Source organism: Pteronotus mesoamericanus, unplaced genomic scaffold, assembly GCF_021234165.1.
Source record: "Pteronotus mesoamericanus isolate MK-2021 breed Mesoamerican mustached bat unplaced genomic scaffold, CSHL_Meso_final contig_65, whole genome shotgun sequence".
In the NCBI taxonomy this organism is placed as follows: Eukaryota; Metazoa; Chordata; class Mammalia; order Chiroptera; family Mormoopidae; genus Pteronotus; species Pteronotus mesoamericanus.
The window spans coordinates 14463334-14486988 of record NW_026555228.1 but is presented as its reverse complement, the minus strand read 5'-3'; the positions used below and the strand labels follow the sequence as shown (position 1 = coordinate 14486988).

At 44.2% G+C, this 23655-nt stretch overlaps 2 protein-coding genes across 2 annotated transcripts; both read right to left on the bottom strand.

The window, feature by feature from the left end:
• Positions 1–13277: 13277 nt before the first annotated feature.
• LOC129076876 (melanoma-associated antigen B5-like) lies at positions 13278–15877 on the bottom strand. Its single transcript, XM_054581015.1, has 2 exons — positions 15784–15877; positions 13278–14329 (listed from the first exon to the last, which is right to left on the bottom strand). The coding sequence occupies exons 1-2, from the start codon at positions 15875–15877 to the stop codon at positions 13278–13280; spliced, it is 1146 nt and encodes a 381-aa protein (XP_054436990.1).
• Positions 15878–18388: 2511 nt separating this feature from the next.
• LOC129076875 (melanoma-associated antigen B1-like) lies at positions 18389–19366 on the bottom strand. The gene has a single exon (XM_054581014.1). The coding sequence runs from the start codon at positions 19364–19366 to the stop codon at positions 18389–18391; it is 978 nt and encodes a 325-aa protein (XP_054436989.1).
• Between the last annotated feature and the right edge of the window lie 4289 nt (positions 19367–23655).

Genomic DNA, 23655 nt, shown 5'->3' with positions numbered 1-23655 from the left:
ACCTTGTTTCCAAAACAAGCTTCTAAGTTTTGATAATTCCAACTTTTCCTTTCCCATTCCCCAGCCACATCATATTTTAAATGTGATAAAATACTTTTATAAAGTTCATTGTTGTCTTAGTAAGATCAACTAGGACAAACCAGAGGAACTTTTTATAGCAACTCAGACCTAAATTCAAGGGCAATAACAGTATGAGTGAATAGGGTTTAGGCGTATGAAGAGGCCATATGTTACTTACCTTTCTAAAAGAAACATATAGAAAATAATAAGTTTAAGAACTCAGTAGTGGTTAAATATGCATGATTATGCATTTTAGGTTAAGAATAACCATCATAAGAACAAATGTAGGAAGTATAACTTTGAAACTATAAGAACATTCAATCCTTTCAGTGGAAAGTGGAGTATAGGCAAAAAAATAAATAAATGCAAAACATGAAACATTATGACAATAATGAGCCCTAAAACAACATAAATTAAAATTAAATATAAATAATTTAACTTACTTTAAAAACTGAATATCTGTGATTGGAGAAATCCATTAATATATTATCTTATAAGATGCATGCATAAAATAAAACAAAAATATGTAGAATGGTTGGAAATGAAATAATTTTTAAAATATATGCTGTACAATTGCAAGCTAAAGGGAACTGGAGTAGCAGCATATGGCAAGATAGTATTTAGGACAACATTTTTCTTAAGAGACAAGAAAGGTATATCATAAAAGGAACAATAAAACCTTCATAAACATATAAGCAATACTGAATATAAGTTGTAATTGGAAAAAACATATAAGCAATTTTAGGGGAGTCGGTGACATGGGCTGTGAAAGAATTCACAAAAAGAAAGTGTAGAGAGTAGAGTTACTATTCATTCTCCAAGAAAGGAGAGGGGCATGGTATGGAGAGATACACCAGTGCTGAGGGGTGGGGGCTTTGAGCTTTTATTGGATTATAAAGAGGGGGGTTGCTTTTGTGGGGCCCCTGGGCTGTTGGGGGCATTGAAGCACAGGAGGTTTTGGGTGGTTTTGCATGAGCTGCAGTTTGCTCCAATGTTATCTTTTGCCTGCAGCTGTGTGTGTGTGCGGTGGGGGGGAGGGGGGAGTGTTAATCACGTTCTGTTCTTGCTTTCCAGTATTTTCTAGTCCTGAGGACGTGAGCTCAGAAGAGTAAAATGCAGTCATGTTTAATAAGGTCATAGGCCTGCTCAGCAAGTGGTGCCACAATAGTAAATGGCGCTGGCTTTATCCTTTCAAACAACATGCAGTATAACCTCAAATATTATGTAACAACTTTTGATGAAATTATAGAGATAAGGAGTTCAATCAACAGTTACATTTTGATATTTAACATACTCAACTCAGAAATCCATAGATCAAGTAAAAAGAACTCAGTGAAAAAGAAAACAAAAAGAGGGAAGAAAATGAGAGCTGATTCTTTGAAAAGCTTAACAGACTCATAGACACAGTAAACAAACTGATGGCTGGCAGATAGGAGAAGGGTGGTAAAGGCAAGGGGAGTTAGAAGAGTCAAGATAGTCACAGGAATGTAAAATAGAGCATAGGGAATATAGTCAATGATACTGTAATAACTCTGTATGGAGCCAGGTGGGTAGTAGACTTATCAGGGGGGAGTGCTTCATAAATTATACAATTATCTAACCACTATGCTATACACCTGAAACAAATAAAAAATTTTTAAAAATTCTTAAGGAAAAAAGAAAGACCTCTAGCAAGACTGATAACACACACAAAAAGAAGATACAATTAAATAAACTGTGAAATAAGAGGAGAAATAACTGTGGAGAAATATTACAATAAAAAAAAGATAATATTACAAACACCTACATATTCATGTTTGTTAAGCTATATTATTTCTGGGAAAAAATATATATAATGTCAAAACTGTCACAAGGAGTAAAGAACTTGAATAGACTAATGAATATTAAATAAATTTTAAACTTTTTGATTGAAATCTGTAGAATAATACACGAAAGCATACAAACGGTAAGTGAATAGTGAACTTTCACTACCGTTCAAGGTAATGCCACCTAGATCAAGAAATAGACATTACCAGTACTCCAGATGCCCTCATTATGCCCCTTCCCAGTGAAAAACACCTCTCTTCAAAAGTAACCACTCTCCACACTTTGGTCACTATAGATAATTTTTTACTATTTTTGACTTAATATAAATGAAACCATATACTTTATACCCATATGTATGGCTTTTTGCATTCAATATTATATCTCTGGCTTTCATCCAAGCTAGAGAAGTTAGTACAAATTAAATCATTTTCATTGCTGTAAAGTATTCCATTGTATGAATTTAGCATTATTGATGCCTTCTAATCTTGGTGGACATTCATACTGTCTACAGTTCATGGCTATAAACAATTTTATATTACATCACAATTTCTTTTTTAAATTTTTTAAATCATGTTTATTCTATTATAGTTGTCTCAATTTTTCTCCCTTTGCTCTCCTCTACCCACGCCGGCTCCTTGGTCCCACAGTCAGTTCCCACTGTGCTGTCCATGTCCATGGCTCATTCATACATGTTCTTTGTCTAGTCCCTTCCCCTTCTTTCCACCCTTGTCCTCCTTCCCCATCCCCTCTGGTCACTCTCAGTCTGCTCCATGTTTCCATGCCTGTGGTTTATTTTGTTCGTTAGTTTATTTTGTTGAATAGATTCCACTTATAGGTGAGATCATATGGTGTTTGTCTTTCACCAACTGGCTTATTTCACTTAGCTTAATATTCTCCAGTTCCATCCATGTTGTTGCAAAAGGTAGGAGTTCCTTCCTTCTTTCTTTTTATTAAATGCAGATTGATTTTATTTATTTAATTTTTTAAATGTCAATATCCATTATAAAATATTTAAAAATTTAAACCTATTTAAAGTCTCAGCAACTAAAACAATGTGACATCAGCACAGAAATAATCAAGTAGATAAACAAAATAAAATGAGCATTCTAAAAAACAAATGTATATATCAGTCTAACAATGTAATATGTGATTAAATTAATATTCCAAATCAATGGGGAAAATAAGGCTTATTCAACAAATAAGGTGCATGGACCACTATTATTTGAAATAAAACAAATATAGAACCCCATTTCACACATAATACTAAAAATATTCAGGTGAGTTAAAAATCAATACGTAAAATCTAAGGAGTTTTAGGGGAAAATAAAAAATAATATTTTTCTTACCCTGAAGTAACATATTCAAATCCAGAAGCTATAAAGTAAAATATTGACAATATGACTATGTAAAACATTTAAGACTATACAGTAATATACATATAAAAAAAGTTAAAGGACAAGTAATAGAATAGGAAAGTATTTGCAACACATCTATAAAAGGGTTAATAGTTTTTTTTAGGGAAAAATTCTACAAACATTTAATCAGAAATAGGATAAAGAATACCAAAAAGTCATTTAAAGCTTTTCAAAAATAATAGAAATAGGCAAGGAATATAGAAAAACAGGTTTAGTTTCAATAAATAATTAAGTAAAAGTTAAAATAACATATCATTGTCACAATAAGATTAATAAGTATTAAAAATATTGGTAATATCAAGTATTGGTGACTGTGAAAGGAACTCGGTATTCATAGACTCTTTTTCTTCATCTTAAAGCAATCCCTCTAGCATATTTTGCAGTGCTGGTTTGGTGGAGGCATATTCTTTTAGCTTTAATTGTCAGGGGTTTCCTTATTTCACCTTCCATTTTAATTGAGAGCCTTGCTGGCTAGAGAGGTCTTGGTTGCAGGCCTTTGCTTTTCATGTCTTGGAATATTTCTTGCCATTCCTTGTGGCTTGTAGTGTTTCTGTTGAGAAGTCAACTGCTAGCCATATAGGGGCTCCCTTGTATGTTACTACTTGTTTCTCCCTTACTTCCTTTAGGATTCTCTGTTTGTCTTTGATATTTGCCATTTCAATGATGATGTGTCTTGGAGTGGACCTCATTGGGTTCCTCTTGAATGGGATCCTCTGTGCTTCCCAGAATTGTGTGACTTTTTCTCTCCTCAAATTAAGGAAGTTTTCCATCACTACTTTTTCAAACAGATTCTTGATCCCTTGTTCCCCTCTTCTCTTTCTGGTATCCCTAGTATACAGATATTATTACGTTTCAGGTCATCCTGCATTTCCCTAAATGCCTCTTCATTCTTTTTGAGTATTTTCTCATTTTCTTGCTCTTTCTGGGGGCTTCTTTCTACCTTATCCTCCAGCTCGCTGATTCGGTCCTCAGCTTCATCTAGCCTACTTTTGATTCCTTCTACTGTGCTCTTTAATTCAGAAATTGTATTCTTCATTTCCTCTTGTCTCTTATTGATAGTTTCTATGTCCTTTTTCATGCTGATATAGTTTGCAGTAAGTTCCTCGTAGTTTCCCTGTAGTTTTTGGTAATTTTCTCTGAGCTCACTGAGCTCATTGACCTTCCTTAGAACCATTGTTTTGAACTCAATATCTAATAGTTTACTTGCATCTATTTCACTTATTTCTCTTTCTGGGGATTCCACTTTTCCCTTTGATGGGGGGTGTTTCTTTGTCTTCTTATTGTTTGTGAGACTTTTTTTTTTTTTTTTTTTTTGCTTCTGTTTCTTAAATTGATCTGTCTTGATTTCCTGACTTTGTGTTGTGAACTTCTATGATAGGAGACCGCTGTTTTTACTTTATGGATCTCTTACTGATGATGGCAGATTTTGACCCTGTCTGACTTTAGGCAGTCTGAGACTTCCAGGAACCTACTGTCCGTTGCTGTTTCCTTCAGTTGTTAATCTAGTCACGCTGCACTCAGCAGTCAGACTTAGGCACCACAGGGTGGGGCAGAGTCCCTCCTATGGGCAGGGTTATTGGGTCTTCTCATGCTGTTGCCACTCAGGGGAGTGGTCTTCCTGAGCCAGATGGCTGCTGCTGTATGAGGGAAGAGTCAGCACCAGAATCCCGCTGGTTACTCTCTCTGTTCTCTCTCCAAAGTCTCCGTCTCCAGCCTCTCCTCAAGTTTCTCTAGACCACTCTGCTCCTCCTTTATCCAGGGATCTACTACCTGTGGCTGCCACTCTGCACTTAGTAGTCAGGCTTTAGCACCACTGGGCCAAAGGCAGAGTCCCTCCGGGGGGCGGGGCTACTGTGTCCTCTTATGCTGTTGCCACTCAGGGAAGTGGTCTGCCTGAGCAAGATGGCTGCTGCCGTATGGGGGCTGAGTCAGCACCGGGATCCCACCGGCTACTCTCTCAGTTCTCTCCCCAAAGCCTCCTTCCTCAGTCTCACCTCAGGCATCTCTAGCCCACTCTGTCCCCATCTTTGCTGGAGACCAGGGTAAGTGGCTGCAAATAAAAATGTATGGGTTGGCTCTTTAAACAGCTCTTTGTGTCTCCAGCTGCCTGTCTCTGGAAGAGAGCAATCCTGACGCTTTTCGCAACTGGCTGTTATCTGTGTACTTTTGGGGCTTTGGTGCTTTAAGCTAGAGATCCCCACTTATGGTTTCGACCCCACTCTGCTTGGGGGATCCAACTGGCCGTTTCAATGTCCCTCTGGCCCTGCTGCCCGTGGGTGCCCTGCCCACCTTCTCAAGTCTCTACCACACTCCTTACCAGTTAGGTTGTGCTAAAGCTGATTCTTCTGTCTATCTGAGGTTGTAAGGCTCCTCCCTCACTATTCTTCAGTTATTTGTTCCAGGTGATATCCCCACAATTTAGTTGTAATTCCAAATTTGTCCTGGGAAGAAGTCAGTGTGACTTCCATTCACTCCTCTGCCATCTTGATTTCTCCCATGATTTCTCTTTTTAAAACTAACTTTGTTATCATAGAATAAATTACGTGTGATTTTGATGGATTATTTTGGGCAGTAGTTTTAAATTTAATTTTTATCCTTTCATTTAGTATTTTCATAACCTTTTTCCATTAAAATTAGGAGTTAACATTTGAATTATGTTGACTTTTTTATAGCATACTAATAGCCTATCTTTATTTGTTACAAAGCAGAGAACATTAAAATGATCCTTACCTTTAAAGGATTATAAACTCTGTAAAGCATATATGCCTGAATTATCTTTAGAGTGACTAAGACTGCCTTAATGTTTCTGTCAGCTTGACTAAGCTTAAGAGAGATTTTGTCCCGATTATAGACCCCTGATCTGCCTGTACTTAGAGCATTTACTTTAGAAAATTTGCAATTGTAAATTGTCTCTCTTCTCCTTTAGATATAAAGGAGAAGTATTCCAACTCAGGAATGTCTTTCTCAAGGACCTGGGAGGCATCTCTTTTAAATGCAATCATCAAGAAAGCTAGCACTGCTATCTCCTTATCTCTGTGGGAGGCTATGAGCCTAACTTCAATGAAGGTCAGTTAGCAAGTATAGGTGGACTAATCCTACTGACCAACCTTGCCCTAATGCCCTTCAGTACTTAACCACTCACTATCTCTCCAATGCTTAAAAAACTCTCCTGACTTTTGTTTTAGAGGAGTTCAGTTCAATCTCCTTCCCCTATTGCAATAGTCTTGACCCAATTTCAATTGTATGGAATAAAATCTTCCTTGCCTATTTAGCTTATCCAGTGCAATTTTTCTTTGACAAGAGAGATTATTATTTGGTTAATTTTTAATCCTCCATGGTTATTCATTGGCTCGTTTTTTTTTTTTCTTGTGTCTTTTGAATAGTTTTAATCACTTTGTCAGAGAAGAAAAATTACGTTTTCTTAAAAGGTTATCAGTTCACATGAGCATTCCACTTCTCTATCATATCTACCTTTTTACCTTCTTCTAATAGGAGAGTTGATTAATACAATTCCTGACCTTCATCCATGAACTTTGATGTGCCCTATTATAAATTATCATCTCATGTGTTTAATTTGTTCTGTTGCTTGCAATTTTAGTAGTTTCTATTTTCTTTGTTGTTGTTGACCTTTGCCTCAAACATACTCAAATTGGCTTCAAAGTACACATGTCCAGTCAATTTCCTCATTGTCATTAGTCAAGCACTACATGTCTAAAGAAAAAAAGAACCCCAAACTCCCCTGTTAGATCTGGTCATTCACAGTGGTGGAGAAACATGACCAGGCAGTAAGTTTGGCCTATTCTTCATGCTCCACTGGCTTCCAGTACAAGGACAGTCTTCTTCTTCCTTCGTGGTTCCTCCCTATGTTTTCCAATATAATAGATTTTCCCTCTAATCTGTGCTATCCATTTATTCACTCTTACCTGCCCCAGATCTGTTTATCTTCTCCAACATTTCCCTAATCTTTACAATAAGAAAGGGGTGAGGGAGAGCAGCTCTAAGAGTTTACTCTTCCTCAGTTCAGAAACCATTTCCTCAAGCTGAGACTTTGAAATACCCCAAGGGAAAGGAAAAGCAAACCCAAGGTTCCTAGTGTAGGAGAAGAAAAATATCTACTACTCTCTAGGTTCTTGGCTGTGATCCACCCCACCTCCTGCAATGAAAGACAGATTAGCTTTCTGTTTCAATAGAAAAACAAACAGAAATTTAATAACATGTATACCTCCTGTATACATGGGAGAGAGCCAGGAAAACAGTAACTCCCTAAATGTCCAAGCCTCCATCTTAAATAACATCTCTAGTTAAAGACAAAATAAGATGCATGAGGTAGGGAGCCACTAACAAGAGGGTTTCAGTAAACAAGCGAACAGTTTCTATACAGATTAAAGTCTTGCCTTCTCCCCTGGTCAGAGTTTCTAGAGATTTAGTCTTCCTCTTCCTGTACAGAGAGGGAGACGCCCTTACAAGTAGAGATTCCCTTTATAAAGGTAAATGCTTATTACAAAAGAGTAATTTGTACTGCTCATTTTCAGAGCTTTTCCTGCATCTGCTGCCTAAAAATAATCAGCTCAAAATAATCCTTATGCCAAAGAGGCTTCCTTTTGCCAGCTTTGATGAAGTCAAGCACATTGCCAACCACACTGCACCTCCTTATGTTTGTTGGTTCTGACTCAATAGGTCATCATCTTTATATGAAAATTCAATCTGAAATAAAGAAATCAGCTATTTGCCATTTCCATGTAAATTTGGTAACTCCATATTATTCAGCTAATAAATAAATGTAGTCCCATCCCAAGGTCTTTAAACACTGTACTTGGCCATAATACATGCACAACTTTTTCTACTTTTAAAAGATATTTCAAAGGAAAAGATTTTATGTACTTTTGTAAATGTTTCATTCCTAAAATAATGTTTTAATTTTTTACTTATGAGGCCCCTGATCCCAAGAAGAAATTTGTGTTTGAGATCCAGTCCTCTAAATGCCATTTACTTATTTTTTCTTAAACCTGATGAATTGGTATCAAACCAATTTGATTTGATACCAAAAAGCAGAATCAAACCTTTATTGAAGGGAAGATGGGAAAAGTAAAAAAAAAAAATGATCTCCATATTAAAATAAGGTTGCTCTCAGTCACAGTAGTAATTAAACTTGTGTTTTGCTTCCCTGATGTTTTTCTCCCCTTTTACTAGTCTTCTCACGGGAAATAGAATCAGTAAGAGTTAAAACTTCCCTCAACTCTAGGCTTTCTTCTTCATCCCTGAAACCGCAACACTTACCTCCCTAGGAAGTTATTGACTATCAGTCATTTTGTAACCTGGTGCAATGATAAAATGCAGCTATTATATCTGAGATGTACTCTGAACCTTGGGGGTTCCAAATCCCTTTGAAGGATCCTGTATCAATGGATTTCAAAGTATAGTCTTAGTGCCAGCAGCAATAGTAATACTTGGGAACTTGTTACAGATGCAAATTCTTGGGCCTCCAAGTGATTCATGCTCACTGAAGTTTGGCAATTGTTGTCCCATCCGCACAGCTTTGGCTAAATGCAATGAAAGAATCTAGAAACTGCTTCTTGGACACCCTTGACTTTGGCTCATTGTCTGCAAGGCTTTACCAGTCAGCGATAGGGGAAGAGCAGACAACTCTCACTGACACAGCTTTATATTGAAGAAACCTCTTTTAACAACCTAAATACCTTGAGTCCACAGCTTTACTTTCTGCTCTAGTCACACAGAGCTCTATGCTTCCTTCTTCAGTTCTGGAGACCCTTTTCTAAAATCTAAACATCGTACTGAAGAATCTTTGTAATAAAAGTGAGAGGAAGCAGAATTTGCCACCCCAAAGCATATATGCCTTTTGGGATATAGATTACTTTAAGCTGGTTATTTTTAAGAAACAAAAGACTCAGAAAGAAACCTTGACACTCTGCCTTACCTGCCTAAAGGAATTCAGGTAGAAAAACCTGATTAAAGGAAGGGGGTACCACCTTAACATTGTCAGGAAGGAAACATTTTCCTCTGCCCATCAAGGTTCTTCTGGTTGCTCAATAGTCAAATTGACGTGAGACAGATTAACAAGAGAAAAACAAATTAAAGTGTAATAACATGTATACCTCCTGTATACATTGGAGAGACCAAGGAAAACTGAGTAACTCCCCAAAATGGCCCAAGCCACCAACCTAAATACCATCTCCAGCTAAAAACAAAAGAAACTTAAGTCCATGCCTTCTCCACTGATAGTGAAATCAGCCCTGATGGAATGAGGGACACACTCTTACAGATGGAGATTTCCTTACGATGTAAACATCTTTAAAAGGGTTAACTTCTACTTTGTTTTCAGACCTTCTCCCTTGCCGTTTCTTAAAATTAACCAGTGTGACAAATAGAATATTATGAATTTTTTAAAAAAATTAACAAGCCTAAAATAACCCTTATACCAAAGAGGCATATATTGTGGTGACAAATTCTTTTCCCCTACAAAACATATTGTTTACAAGAGCACTCCCTCAGCAAGGGCAAGCAGCAAGGTTAGTCTTTGACCAGGTGTTCCTACCTAATAATTCTGCCAGATTTTCAGGGTCTAAGTGCTCCACTGTACTATCATTTAACTGTTTTTTTGAGATAATGCCATTTTCATGTTTTTAGCATTTCCTCTTTGTAAAAGTTTTACATATATTGAAAATTCAATTCTTCGACTGCCGTATAGGTTGGATATATTTTGAAGTTCACTTATTTTATTTCTAGGCATCCTTGTCCTATGTACAATGTTTCTTGTACCTTGTATCTTCTTTAATAAATGTCTCTATTTTTCATAGTACATGGCTGGATACCTTCTGGACAGAACTTGTATTTCCCTTGTATTTCCTCAAACAAGGAAAAAATAAATAAACAAATGGGACTACATCAAACTAAAAACCTTATGTGTCATCTTGAGCAAGGGGAAAAGATGGGGTGTGTTTTAGGACTTCAAAGGAGAGGAAGGCAATTCATATGGAGATGGAAAAAGCAAATGTTCTGTAAATAAATGTTTGCTGGGTCATCCTTAAGTATGGGACACAAAGAGGACTTGGGTCAAATGGGCCTTCTAAGTTCCTCCCTGTCTCTCACAACTAGTTCATATTAAGCTTTCTTTATCTATAATAACAGATCCCTTCCTGGAGTGGGCCCTCTATCTAAAACTGGAGCAGATCCTCTATCTAAAAGATTCTAAGCAGTTGAGGGGAAAGTTAAAGGTTTTCCCTGCATCTTTTTTTTTCCTTAAAAATAACCAGCTTAAAATAACCAATATCTCAAAGGCACATATTTTGGAGTTGCAAACTCTGCTTCCTTTCAGTACCAGCTAAAATTATAACTGGAAAACACTTTGATCACCCCAACTAAATTAATTAATTAATTAATTATAGTGGACTTCACACAAATTGAACATTCTTGTGTCCATTGATAGCGATAATATCAACATACTATTTTGAAATACAAATAGAAATTTTCAAAATCAACAAATGTTGGTATAGATAATAAATAGATGACCCCAAATATAACAATGTACACAAAGAGCTAACTTTGGGACCATACTCATATGAAATAAATTAATGACTGCCTTTTCCTTGCTTTGAAAAATTGTTTTTGTTTTTGGTGTCACAAAGTTAGATTCAACAATATTAATAAAGATTTCACAAAAAGGAACCTCCCATTATTTAGTTTTCAGCTCTCACACATGAATATATTATTTAAATAACCAAAATCAAATTTAAACTGAGTTCCACAAATATTGGCACAGAAATTGTAGTACTGACTTCTAATGGTATATTTGCATTCTCTTAAAAATTTCACCTCTCAAAGTTAAATAACTCAAATAAAGTTACCCAATGGGTCACCAATACTCCCTTTGTGGAATTCAATAAAATAATTTGCAGCAATCAATTACATGTGATTCCAGACAAAAAGTAAAATATATAATATTTACTAAAAAAAAACACTGACTCAGTATAAATTATTTCACATTAGAATGATATCAAACTGGCAATTCTCTTTTTACTCAGAGGCAAACACCAGTTTCTAAAATTTTGCCTACCACTAACACTTTCAAACATTCCAGCAGGCCTTCCATGCAAACCAACTCATTTCCTTTTCCTTCCTCTCCCACAAAAAAATGTACCCCTCCCCTACAATTCACCAAATTACACTCAAGGTGTTCCTAACAAATCTTCATTTAATGAATGTGTATCTGACACTACCATTCTAACCAAAAGAGGTCAACACAGCGGCTTCTGTGCATCTCACCTCAACGGCGTTCACCACTCTTTGTAGAAGCTCCCTGCAAACAGTGTAAATGGAACCCCCATTTGTGTAACATGATTCTTGTACTGGGATAAGACCAGAGACCCCTTCACTGTTAGCTATGGGAGGCTGAGTTCTGTCTCCCAAAGTTCATGGTAATGTCGTAAGACCCACTACGTCAGAATGTGCCTATTTTTGGAGATAAGATCTTTAAAATGACGGTTGAGTTAAAAAACAACCATTGGGGTGGGCTACCATTCAGTCTGAGTGGGTCTGTAATAGAAAGAACTTAGGGCGCACAAGAAGGCACCACGCATGCACACTACAGAAAGGGACAGCCATGTGAAGATGGTAGCCTTCTGGCAGCCAACGAGAGAGGCCTCAGAGGGAACCGGCCCTGCCAGGTCTTTGACTGTGGGCTTCCAGCCTCCAGAACTGGGAGACAATCAGTTGTTTAAGCACCAGAGCCTGCAGCATTCTGCGAGGTCAGCCTGAGATAACAAATATATTGCCCCAGGTAGGCATTTACTTCTGGATTACCTGTCATCCTATACAAATGTATACCAGCAAGTTCAATGGCCTCCTATCTACCCCATGAGGTGAGGAAGGAATTTCCGCCATGTGGTTATGTAGTTCCCAAACTCACAACCCTGGACCCTGTCCAGATGACCCAGACAGCCATTTATCAATCATGTACACTCACAGGAAGGGGGAGGAGGACACCACATGTCCCCCAGTGGCACAGAGGGGTGCACTCAGGAAGAGTGAATCAACAGGGACTGCGGGAGGCAGGAGCGTTTGTGGTGTCAAGAGGATGAGGTGAGCCCTAGTCGGCATGGCAGTATGTAACCAGATTGTTGGCAAAGCTCTCCGGCTGGGAGGGATCGGAATTTGCTACCGAGGAATAAGCAAGATCTGGGCCTTGTCCGCGTCCTAAAGATGGCTGAATGGTCGGCGGCACCATGCGATATTGGGTTTCAGTGGGAGATCTTATATACCACGGTGCAGTTTTCCATTCCAGTACTTTCTCTCTCAACTCAGACATCTCATCGGCACGTCTGGCCTCTGCTCACCAGCCCCACAGCCTCGTCTACTCCACCAGGTATCTTCATTGCAAATGACATCTCAAGGACTGACTTGAGGCGTCCCCAGAATTAAACTGCCCCGACTCAGAGAATTTACACTGGATTGTTTTCAACTGCAGCACCTCCCGAATCACCCCCCTCTTTTACTCAGCCCTAAATCATAGAGGGTGTGGTAACATCCTCCTTACATGATTATAGCTCCTGGCCAGTAAACCTCTATGAGCACAGGCTGGGTCTCTATCTCAGCATCCCCAGTGCGAGCACAGAGCCTTCCACAAAACAAGCGCTCCATATGAATGGCGAACAGAAGAGAAAGAGTGGAGGAGCTCCAACTTCTTAAGCGTTTCTGTCTCCTACACTCTTTAAAAAGCTAGGCATATCGAGGTAGGAACCGATTACTTCTACAAAACAAAAGACTGAAAGGAGGAAGAAGAATCAAGGATGATGATGTTTTATTATTTTTTTCTCCATTGCATTATCCCCCAAATTCTACTCTGGGATTCCTTCACATTTCCACAAGATCCCCTTTTATAATGTCAGATGTGTTTTCTTCATGACAGTGAACAGTCACCAGACTTTTCTAGGAGTGGAGACGCTGGTGGCTGTGGCCACGGGATCATTCCTGCCTGTGGTACTACTGCCCACCCTCCGGGCCCCTCTGGTGGGCATTCTTTCTTTCTTCCTCCTCTCGCAAAGCTTCGTATTCTGACGAGAAAGCATTTGGCATTCCAAAGCTGACCCTAGCCAAAAATCGCAGGACCTTTATCATGGTCATTTTGGTACAAGCTTTGCGGCCCCACACGTAGGCGTAGCATCCTGGATAACTCGCAGGCGCCTGGCGGTACTCCAGGTACTTGAGCCTCACAAAGTCTCTGGTAATGAGCTTTCTAGGCTCCCCAAAAATGAAGTGATTCCTCCCAGCGTATACCTGCATGGAGTTCAGGAAGTCCCAGATTTCTCTCCCTGTGGCTCGGTTCTCGTTCAGGAAAATCATGGCCAGGATACTCATCAGGAGACCAGTCTTGGGAAACCCCCTGCCAGGATGCACTCTCCCATTATTGGGGAGTTTGAGATTGCTGACCAGGACATAGGAGGGCCTGGCTGAGTCCTTTTCTTTCAATTCCACTGCAAAGACTGTCTCGATGATGTCAGAGGCTTTCTTGAGGATATCAGCAAATTGGTCCTGGTACTTTCTGGTGACTATCTTTAGTATGTCTTCTTTCAGAATGCGTTGTTTCATTTTTAACTTGTACAGAAGAAACCCCTGTAACTTTTTCACAATCGTACTCAGGGAATCACTGCCTGAGTAGTCAGAAAGTGAATCCTCAGAGGAACATGAGGAATCCTCAGAGGAACATGAGTGATCCTCGTCCCGGCTCTTCTCACGCGCCGTGTCAACTGCTCCCGAAAAGGCAACGGCCCTGTTTAGGGGTCCCCGAGATGCCTGGGGAGTGCTAGTTGCCTCGATACCTGATAACCACTTGATATCCAGCTCGACAACTGAAGTTGAGGAAAAGCGGGGCGCTTCTACTTTGGCTGGTTCCTGAATTATTCTGGGACTCTCAAATTGGTCTCGGACCTGTTGGCCTTTGTGGCATACGCGGCGCTTACTTTCCTGGTGCCGAGGCGTGATTATGGCAGGGACAACGGTCAGGAGATTTGGTAGGAGGAGAGGTGACGAGACACCTGGAGGAGCAAGGGTGAGAGTTGTGCACCTTCAGCTTAGACACACGACCGTAATTGTTAGGGAAGCAGCACTGGCAGTTCTGCTCGAGGCCACGGCTCCTAAAACCCACCGGGCCTCTGATCTAATCAGCCCGAGCTGGGGGAAGCCTGTAGCCTGTGTTCTGCCAGTCCTGCCTCAGGTGTGCTGAGCTGACAGCAGGGACTGGCAGCCACTGAGGTGGAGGAGCCTCTTATTTCACATTCGAGAGCATCATTCAAGTGTTGGCACGCCATGGGACTCACAAGAATTAGGGGAAGAGGGTCCTCAGCCTATCCCCCTGTTCAGGTACCCGTAGTCCTGACTGTCCAGCAGGGAGTTTTCCGTACCGGTCTCTGTGGGCTGCTCAGGCCTCATGAAGGGTCCCTACTGGCATTCACATTAGGTCTTGTGCCCCCATATCATTAGCTGAGTAGTGGCTACAGCTTCAAACGAAGTATGTCACCTACCGTTGGCCAAATAAAAACACCTGTTGGGGAACCTTCCGCTTGGGAGCCCTGTGCTACCTATATGAGGGTTGAAATCAGGACTGGGGCCCCATTCTTTGTTAACCCCTTTATTTTGGCATGGATGGACTCTCAGTCCCTGATTTGACCAGCTCTGCCATGGTGAACAATTCCTCTCTGGCCCGTAGGCCTGGCCCTCATGCTAAGGCCTGCGCCACACTGAGACCCTAGAAGGCAGTGAGGATCTCCTCCTCTGACCATGACTGTCCTTGGTTTCCCGAGGCAGAATAAGGAATGACGTTTATGGCGTATTCTCTGTGGTGGGTGTGTGGTTCCCTGAGTCCTTGCAGTACTCACCTTGGCCTCAGGAAAGCCTAGAAACCTCCCACTACTGGCCTCTGGCAATGGCCTTATGCTAAGACCCTCACCCCCTGGTGACACCATGAGAGGCACTCTGTCCCATCATGTCAACAATGCCCAGGTATCCTGGGCATGCAGGGAGGCCAGAGACAAAAGAAGTAGGGGAAGGGCATCCTCAGCCTGTCTCCCTGTCCAGGTACCCTCAGTCCTGACTGCTCACGGGGGAGTTTTCTGTACCGGTCTCTGTGGGCTGCTCAGGCCTCATTAATGTTGCTTACTGGCCTTCGCGTCAGGTCTTGTGTCCCCACCTCTTCAGCGTAGGAGTAGCTACTGCTTCAAACAAAGTATTTCACCAACCATAGGCCAAATAAAAATAAGCGTTGGGGGAGCTTCAGCTTGGCAGCCATGTGCTACATATTCAAGGGCTGACACCAGGGCTGGGGCCCCATTCTTTGTCAACCCCTCATTTGGGTGTGGATGGACCCTGTCCTTCATTGGACCTGCCCTGCCATGGGGAACAACTCCTCCCTGGCCCAGAAGCCTGAGCCTCATACTAAGGCCGGCACCACCCTGAGACTCTAGAGGGGAGGGCGGATCCCTTCTGACCTTACCTATCCCTGGTTTCCAGAGGCCCAATAGGGAACGGTATTTAAAGTGGACTGACTGCGGTGGGTGTGTGGTTCCCCGGGTCCTTGTGGTACTCATCTTGGCCTCAGGAAAGCACTGAAACCTCCCACTGCTGGCCTCTGGCAATTGCCCTTAAGCTAAGACTCTAACCCCATGGTGACACCATAGGAGGCTCTCTGTGACCTCATGTCAACAATGCCCAGTTGTCCCAAGGCAGCCAGGGAGGCCAGAGTACTGTGTGGCGCTCTCTGTTCTGGGACTGGAGGCCCCCTTAGCCCTCTCACAGGGTCCTCACTGTGACTCCTGGACGGGCTTGGAATTCTTTTCTTCGCCTACCTGAAGCCCCTTCCATTTGACCAAGGCCCTCACATCTCTGTCGCACTTATTAAACAGTCCGTCTCACTCTCTTGCTCAAGGCATCCCCGGGTTGATGGCCTTGGGCTGATGGCTTGGGCAGTCTGCGTGCCGCCTCACGGACCTGGAGTCTGTGTTCCCCCAGCTCTCATTCAGGGTTCTGCCCTTGTATCTGAACGACCTGGGATGCCTCCCTTGGCTCTCCTCGTTCTCACAGCAGCAGAACACAATCTCTGCCTTTCTTTCTTTGCTCCTCCCATTTATTTCCTTATTTTATTGCTTCTTCCCCGGGCTGCGTAGTCCAAATCACTATCTTGAGTGTGAAGTCTGTGTTTTGAGGTCTCGGAATTCATTTTGGCGCATAAGCAGGAAAATGAACTAAGTGACATGAGGTTTGCTTCAGACTTGGCGGAGTGGCTCAGCATGGACTCTGGAGGAAATCAGAGCCAGGGTCAAGCCCAGCTCTGCCCCTTTGCAGAGTGGAATGTCAGACTATTCCAGGACTTTTACCAGCAAAGCGATTCTGATAGTCTGTCGTGAAGGACTATGGGCATTCAAATGTGTTACCAATAAACCACCTGTCCCCGTGTTGGCCTACTTTGGCACTCTTAATGCATGAAGGTTATTACTAAGATGATGTTTGGCCCGGGTCATGTAAGCCTTCCCTTACAGAACGTTATTTCTGTCCTCTATGGGAGAATATGCAACTGTACACAACGTGGATATCACATTGGCCTAAGTGTTGCAGAGCAAGTAGAATGAAGCAGAATTTCCCCATCACAGCATGTGTTATTCACATGGGTGTGAGGTCCTCTTATCCAGCAGGATGCAACTCAAAGTCCTCATGTCTCAGAACTGAAAACTTCTGTCCAAGGTGCCTTCTGAAGAAAAGCACCCGCAATTTTATTCATTTCATAATCACTGTAAATAGAGCCCTCCCTTAGAATTTGACAAATTCCAGGCAAATTCGCTAAGGAAAATGCCATTTTCCTGCAGCGAGCCCTGCCTCTCCCACACCATGAAAGGAGTCACTGTCCACTGCCTTCTCGGCATCTCACTTCAAGAGACTATCGCCCTTATTTCTTATAAAAACTCAGGACACGTTCTGCCAAAACCACCTAGCTCATGCCCTGTGTTCACCTGCTCTGGGACAAGTGCACAGGACCCCTTCCAGCCTGGACCCAGGTGGAGAGTCTTCCCAGGTTTTCCCTCATCCCAAAGGAACCTTTAAGATCTGTTGTCCCCTCCAAGCTCGGTCAATCAACTCTGAGAGCCATCCTGTGAGGGATGGGGCCCACCCTCCGCTCCACAGCTTCCTGAAGCCCACCATGCAGCCCAGGTGAATATTACCTGTCCCCCACCCCCAGGGACTGGCTGTTCCCCAAGGCCCAACACTGCCTTGACCACACGATGGACAATAAACTGCTCTCATCCCCAACACCCCGTCTCCACGCCACTTCTATTTAATCGTCATTTACTCATTTCTTACAACGCATGCCACCATCCTTCCCATAAGACCAATGCTGCTGCTAGACTCTCACTGCTATGGGCGGCAGCTTGGTCTGCTTTTTCTTAACTTCGCCAGTACCATTCGAGGATTCTAAAGAAGAGGTGACCGGAAAATCCTAGAGGAGGAAAAAGAAAGACAGGAGCAAGAAGGCAAATTCATTGCAATTTAATTTCTCATATGGATTGAAGAATTAAGCAAATCCAGGTATATGTTATTTAACTTTACAGGGAAGAACAAAGAGAATAAAGCAAACTAAGAATTCAACGCCCTTTCTTTGGTTTCACCTTTGTGTGATCGCCAGTATTTTCCTGTAAGGTTTTTCACATTTGCGCGAAAATACCGTTCCTATCCCGTGTTACCTTGCTCAGCAGCAAAGAGGAATATGGAAGGCTTTTCAATTGATTTGCAGAAAACAAAACTCTTGAGCTTAATCTCAAATGTAATAAATGGGACATCCAGGTCATTGATACACTCAGATGCTTACACAGAGAAACCTTCACTGAGAAGAAACATCATTTGAAAGTATACAGAGACCGAAGAAGTCCTCATCTACTGAAGAAAAAGAAGCCAAACAAGTACATGTTTTGTTCCCTCCAGAGCCCACTACGCTGCACTAGTTAGAAATGTGACTACTCTCCTCAAAGGCAAGGTGACACGCCTGCCCCACGCCTCCCCGCTTGTGCAGAGGAGCTGCTCTACCTGGCCCTGGAAGGGGCAGTGCCCTTCTAGAAAGAGGCAACCATGGCTGCAGCCGTGAGCCATGCTCTGTCTTCCTCATGTCTCAACGCTTCTTCAAACAGGTTGGGGAAGGCAGTGGGGACCGTACCACTGATCTTGGCCAGGAACTCCAGCACTTTCATCTTGCTGGTCTCAACGTAGGCTCTCGGGCCCCACTGAAACGCGTAGCGTGGAGGACCACTGCCGGGCATCCGGTGGTACTCCAGGTACCGTTGCTGCACCAGATCCTCCATCAGGAACTCCCTGGGCTCCCCCACGATGACGTGCCTCGTCCCCGGATGGATCCCGAACACACCGAGGAACTCCCAGATCTCCTCCTCAGTGGCGTGGTTGCCCTTCATGAAGATCACCCCCAGGAGAGCATTGAGGAGCCCGGTTTTGGGCACCACCTCGTCATCGCACAGGTCTCCCTCAATCGGGAGGCCCAGCTTGTTGACAAAGGCATAGGTGTGGCTGTTGGGGGTGACAGCCTTCAGCTCAAGGCCAAAGATCAGCTCCAGGCGCTCACAGGCTCTCCGGAGGACCTCAGGGTACTGCTCCTTGTACTTCCTGCCGACGATCCTCAGCAGCGCCGCCTGCGTGATGGGCTCCTTCCTTTGAAGCTTCTCCAGCAGGAACTGCACCAGCCTGCACACCCTCCTGTTGAGAGGATCTCTGCGAGCCCTCCGAGAGGAGAGTGCTGCCCGGGAGGCCCTTGCACTTTCCTCATCTTGGCTCTTGGCAGCTTCATGAGATCTTGGGCACGACACGCCTTCCCCAGGAGAGCTAGTGGCCCGGGCTCGCTGAGGCTTCTGGGATGGACCAGGGGCAGGGGAGCTCGTGGGAGACTCCCCAGAAAGAGGAAAGGAGGCGGACTCTTCAGCCTCTGCCGCGGCGGCCTGGGCGCCCTTGACACTCTGAGACGCACTTTGCGCCTGCAGGCGTTTCTCGCGGGCACGGACCTTACTCTTCTGCCCCCGAGGCATGATGACAACGGTCAGGACCAGCAGGCACCTGTGTGGGCAGGAGAGTAGGTGACGTCGGCACCTAGGGGAGGGAGAATGAGTTGGTGTGTGCCCTCCACCGTGGATTTAACCAAGGCCGCCTCTGCAGGGCCTGAGGGCACTGCTCTAGGAGCCCCCAGGAGCCTCCTGTTCTCAGAAGCCTGGCCCCTGACAACCCTGCCGAGGAGGGGAGAGAGAGCCCTAGGCCAGAGCCTTCGAGTCCTGCCTGGGTGCTCCTCGGGTGAGTACAGGGGCTGGCAGGGGTGACGTGTGTCCCTGGCTTTGGGGTGCTCTCCGTTCACACTCAGGGTCATGGAGTTAATTATTAACATGACCCAGGTCCCACTCCCAGCTGTTGCTCTGAATGAGACACTTCACACCCCCGAGATGCCACAAGAACGAATTGAGATGGTGTTGCTGGCAAGGACACCCAGAATGGCTATGCCTCTGGAGGCCTGTCCGTCCTGGACTTTGCGGGGGCCCCAGCTCTCACTCCCACTTCTCACACGGACGCTCAGTAGGCCCTCAGCGCCCTCCTTTCTGCTGACTGCTGGCTTTACCGTCATCACACCTTCACGGTGGGTCTCCCCTCATCCTCACTCAGTTTCCCTGGCTGGCACGGCCAGGGCCAGGGCCTCCTCTGCCTCTGTGCTCCAGTCACGCTAAGGTCGGCGCCCAGCCAAGAGCCGGAGGAGGAACTCAGTTTGGCCTTGTCTGGGTGCTTTGGCCTGCTTTTTCCAAATGTATGGACACACCACCAAATGGACCTCCGTTGTCAGTGCTCCCAAAGGCCTCCCTCCAACCCGGTTTGACCCCGGGCGCGGGCATCTACGGTTCCTCGCACTGCTAAGCGCTGATCCCACCGCTCAGCGGAAGACTTGCCCCCCACCCCGCACGCCCCCGCCACCGTGATCCCGGAGGGTTTTAAGGGGCCCTTCGGCTTGATGAATGCCTGGGCCTCCTTGGTTGGCAGCACATAGGGATTCCGGGCAGTCCTCCCTGTTATGGACTGAGAGGTCCACGAATCTTCATGCTCCTCAACCTGAATCTTCCCCCGACCTGCACATCATCTCTCTCGTCACCTGCTGCCAACCCCTAGACCAGGGCCCCACCTCCGTGATGCTCCTGAGGGCCAAGAGAGAGAGCACCCCGGTCCTTACACCGGCCCGGACCCTCGCAGGCCGATGTCAGGAAGTGGACCCCGTTTGCCCTCTTCCGGGGTTGAGGGTGCCCTCCTTTTTCACAAAGGCCTCCTATTTTCCTCTAAGGGACCGGGCATTTCTCTGTCAGCTCGAGCTCAACCAGAGTCCACCACCCTTGACGGGGCCCTCTATTCGCTGGGAACCCGCGAGCAACTTGAAGACCTTAGGGCCTGACTGCCATGTTGGGGCCTCCAGGGCGGAGCGCAGGGGCGGGGCCCCGGGGAGGGGCGGGGCGGGGCGGGGCGGGGCGGGGCGGTGTTCTGAGGCCCCCTCTTTTCAGGGGAACAGGGACTGGAGTGGCCTGGCGCGCATCCCCACAGTCCCCACTCAGGACACCACACACCTTGACGCTGACAGGACGTGGGGTTCCTCCCTCGGGTCACCCTGGACAGCAGCTGTCTGACAAGGCCTCGTCCCTAGCAGAGTGGCTCGCAGGAAGTCCTGCCGGGACACTTCCGGCCAGGCGGGATGGGCCAGCCGGAAGCGGGGGGCTTGTTCATGGCGGGCAGCATCGTGCAGGCTTTGCACTCAAGGGACTGTCATCGGTTCTTAGCAGGTACTGAGAGTTTTCCGCCTGCTGTGCGGGGTCCTCGGGCTTCAGTCCCCGGCCCTCACTCTCCTCAGATCCCCAGTGGGCAACAAGTGGGGGCCATACCTGACACCTCCCAAGATGGACAGTAATGGTTGTTCCCCTCCTCCCCGTGTCCATGCCTTCCCTGGGCTCCTGGCAGGTGCTGGGCCACCGCCCCTGAGTTGTCCTGGTTGGTACCCCTTCTATCAAGGCCTCGACTCCCCAAGACTGCTACTCAGTGTACAGTGCACAACGGGCCACTGCGACCTGCGGCCACTCAGACATGGCGGCAGGGTCTGCGACCCCAGTGGGCTCCCGTGTTCTGGGAGGGGCCGCCTGCCCTGAGTCAGGCAGCCTGCGATTCTTCCCTTTGGGACGTCAAAGCCTTCCTTTCCTGACCAGGTCCCTCAGGAACCCCGTGGGAAAGTGGGATGCTCCTTAGCCCGACAGCTCTGCCAGGGCTCGCCCTTGGCTGACAGCAGTGTTGCTGAAATTTTTTGTGTTGGCACTGCTGGAGATGGCCCCATTCCCACCACCCGTGCCTGCCTCCTCCCAGCCGGGGTCCCCTCTTCCCTTTGTCCAAGGGTTTAACTTCTCCATCTTTGCTGCAGCCCGTCTTCTCAACGTGCTCTTCTTGGCACTTTCAACTGGCCTCGACCTGGAGAGCATTCGCTCACCTACCCACACACATGTCCTAGTTCATCAGGGACTTAGTTTCTCCCAGGGGTTTGTCATTTCCGATACTCTGCTGCTATTGTTAATAACGTTGTGTTAGTCCTGCTTTAATTTGTCCAGGGCCGATCTGGTTATGGGAAACAGCAGGCTGAGTTTGGTTTTCTGCTCTGCAGTTATAGGGAAGGCATTAGGTCTTTAAATATATTCAAGAGAATTGACATAGGTACAACAGTTTCTTTCCCTTCAAAAAACTTAGTTTTCTGCTTTCTCATTATCCTATCAGCAAGTTTCCATAGTTGCTCCTAGAGAGGTGGTTCCTATCTGCGAGGTTCTCTGTGAGTTATACTTTGGATATTATTGTTGTTGTGAATGGTATATTTCCCCTGACTTGTTTCACTTTGTTACTGATTAGATTTTGCAAGGGTTCTGATTTTCCTATAGTGAACTTTAATACATCAGATTTCTGAAGTTCCTTACAATGTGCATTTTTTTTTCCACGAAGCCCTTTGTACTTTTCAATGAGGAGATCATACTTTTACTGTTATTACTTCTTTCTCTTGCACTATCCTTGCCTCTTACATACTTAGATAGTCGTGTACTTGTGTAAGCATAGTGTGATTGGTGTGTGTTTTTATTCACTGGTAAAGTATTCATTCAATTCCACATATCTGTGTCGTCCTCTGGGCTCTCTTGGTTATACTCATGGTGTTTCACACTGAGTATGCTCACTGTAGAGACTGCAACTGCAAAATGGGAGTTCTCTCCTAATGCATGTTTGCTCAACTTATTATCCTGAACTGGTATGGATTTTTGTCAAAGACTTTTTATATCCTCTTGCACTTGGTCACAGGATATGTGCATTTGTTTTTCTTTTGCTCATGGAGAAATTTCCAGTTGACAGTATTTTGTAAAGTGTCTTAACTTTCAAGTTTCTGAGCCACGTTGGAAATACTATGAATTTCTGTTCCATATCTGTCTCTATGTGAGTGAGGTTGTCTTAAGAGTTGTTTTTCGAGGGATCCTCATCTGGTCTTTCCATGAAGAGGGATAGCGCATTGAAGTGACTGAATCTCTCTCTTTCTTTTTGTCTTGATTATAAGAGTTGACACGAGAAGGTAATTCTTTTTTTCTTGGGCATTTGCTGTTAACAGGTACCAAAACCTGGCTGGTCTTTGACTATTTTGATCTGGCCATGGGTTAGTCTGTAGTTCCTGTTTCTGTTATGTCGCTTGGGGATTTTTATTTCTCTTTGGTGCTATTTAACTCTTTATCTTTTCCCTACAATGCTCCATTTCACTTGAATTTTCAAATAACAGACGCGATATGTAAATAAACCCTTTTATTTTAGTAATTCTCCAACATATACCAGAGTAGAGATAGGAATAATGACCCCAGTCCCCTGATAAACCTCAACAATCCTCCATTCTTATAGGAAACATCTTGTTCATGTTAAGTTTAAGTATTTGTTTGGTGATTGGCAAGCACACGGTACATGTAACAATTTTGCACTTCGGTCAGGAGACACGTGATGTCTGAGTCCTCTTGGTAGTGATGTTTATCCATAAACCCACCAGTTGCTGAACGATATTAATTCTGTAATTCTAAAATTCCGTTGAATTGATTAGCTGAATTTCTTCCTCAGATACCTCTTTGTCTGCCATTTGTCATCTGAGATATTGGTAATACTTTTAAAAGTGTCCCCTCACAATTGCCAGTTCTCTTCTGCACCAAAGTTTTTCACAGTTTTATTTTTCTAGCACCACAGATTTCTGCTTTTTTCATTAAAGTTTGTAATACTAATAAAATGCTTACACACATTCTCT

What these genes read in the sequence shown, in the direction of transcription:
- LOC129076876 (XM_054581015.1), bottom strand. Translation starts at nt 15,877, where the DNA reads ATGAGTACCACAAGGACCCGGGGAACCACACACCCACCGCAGTCAGTC. An exon ending in CCTCTGGAAACCAGGGATAG is followed by an intron (nt 14,330 to 15,783) that starts GTAAGGTCAGAA and finishes TTGCTCCTCCAG; the next exon opens with GTGTCTCGTCACCTCTCCTC.
- LOC129076875 (XM_054581014.1), bottom strand. Translation starts at nt 19,366, where the DNA reads ATGCCTCGGGGGCAGAAGAGTAAGGTCCGTGCCCGCGAGAAACGCCTG.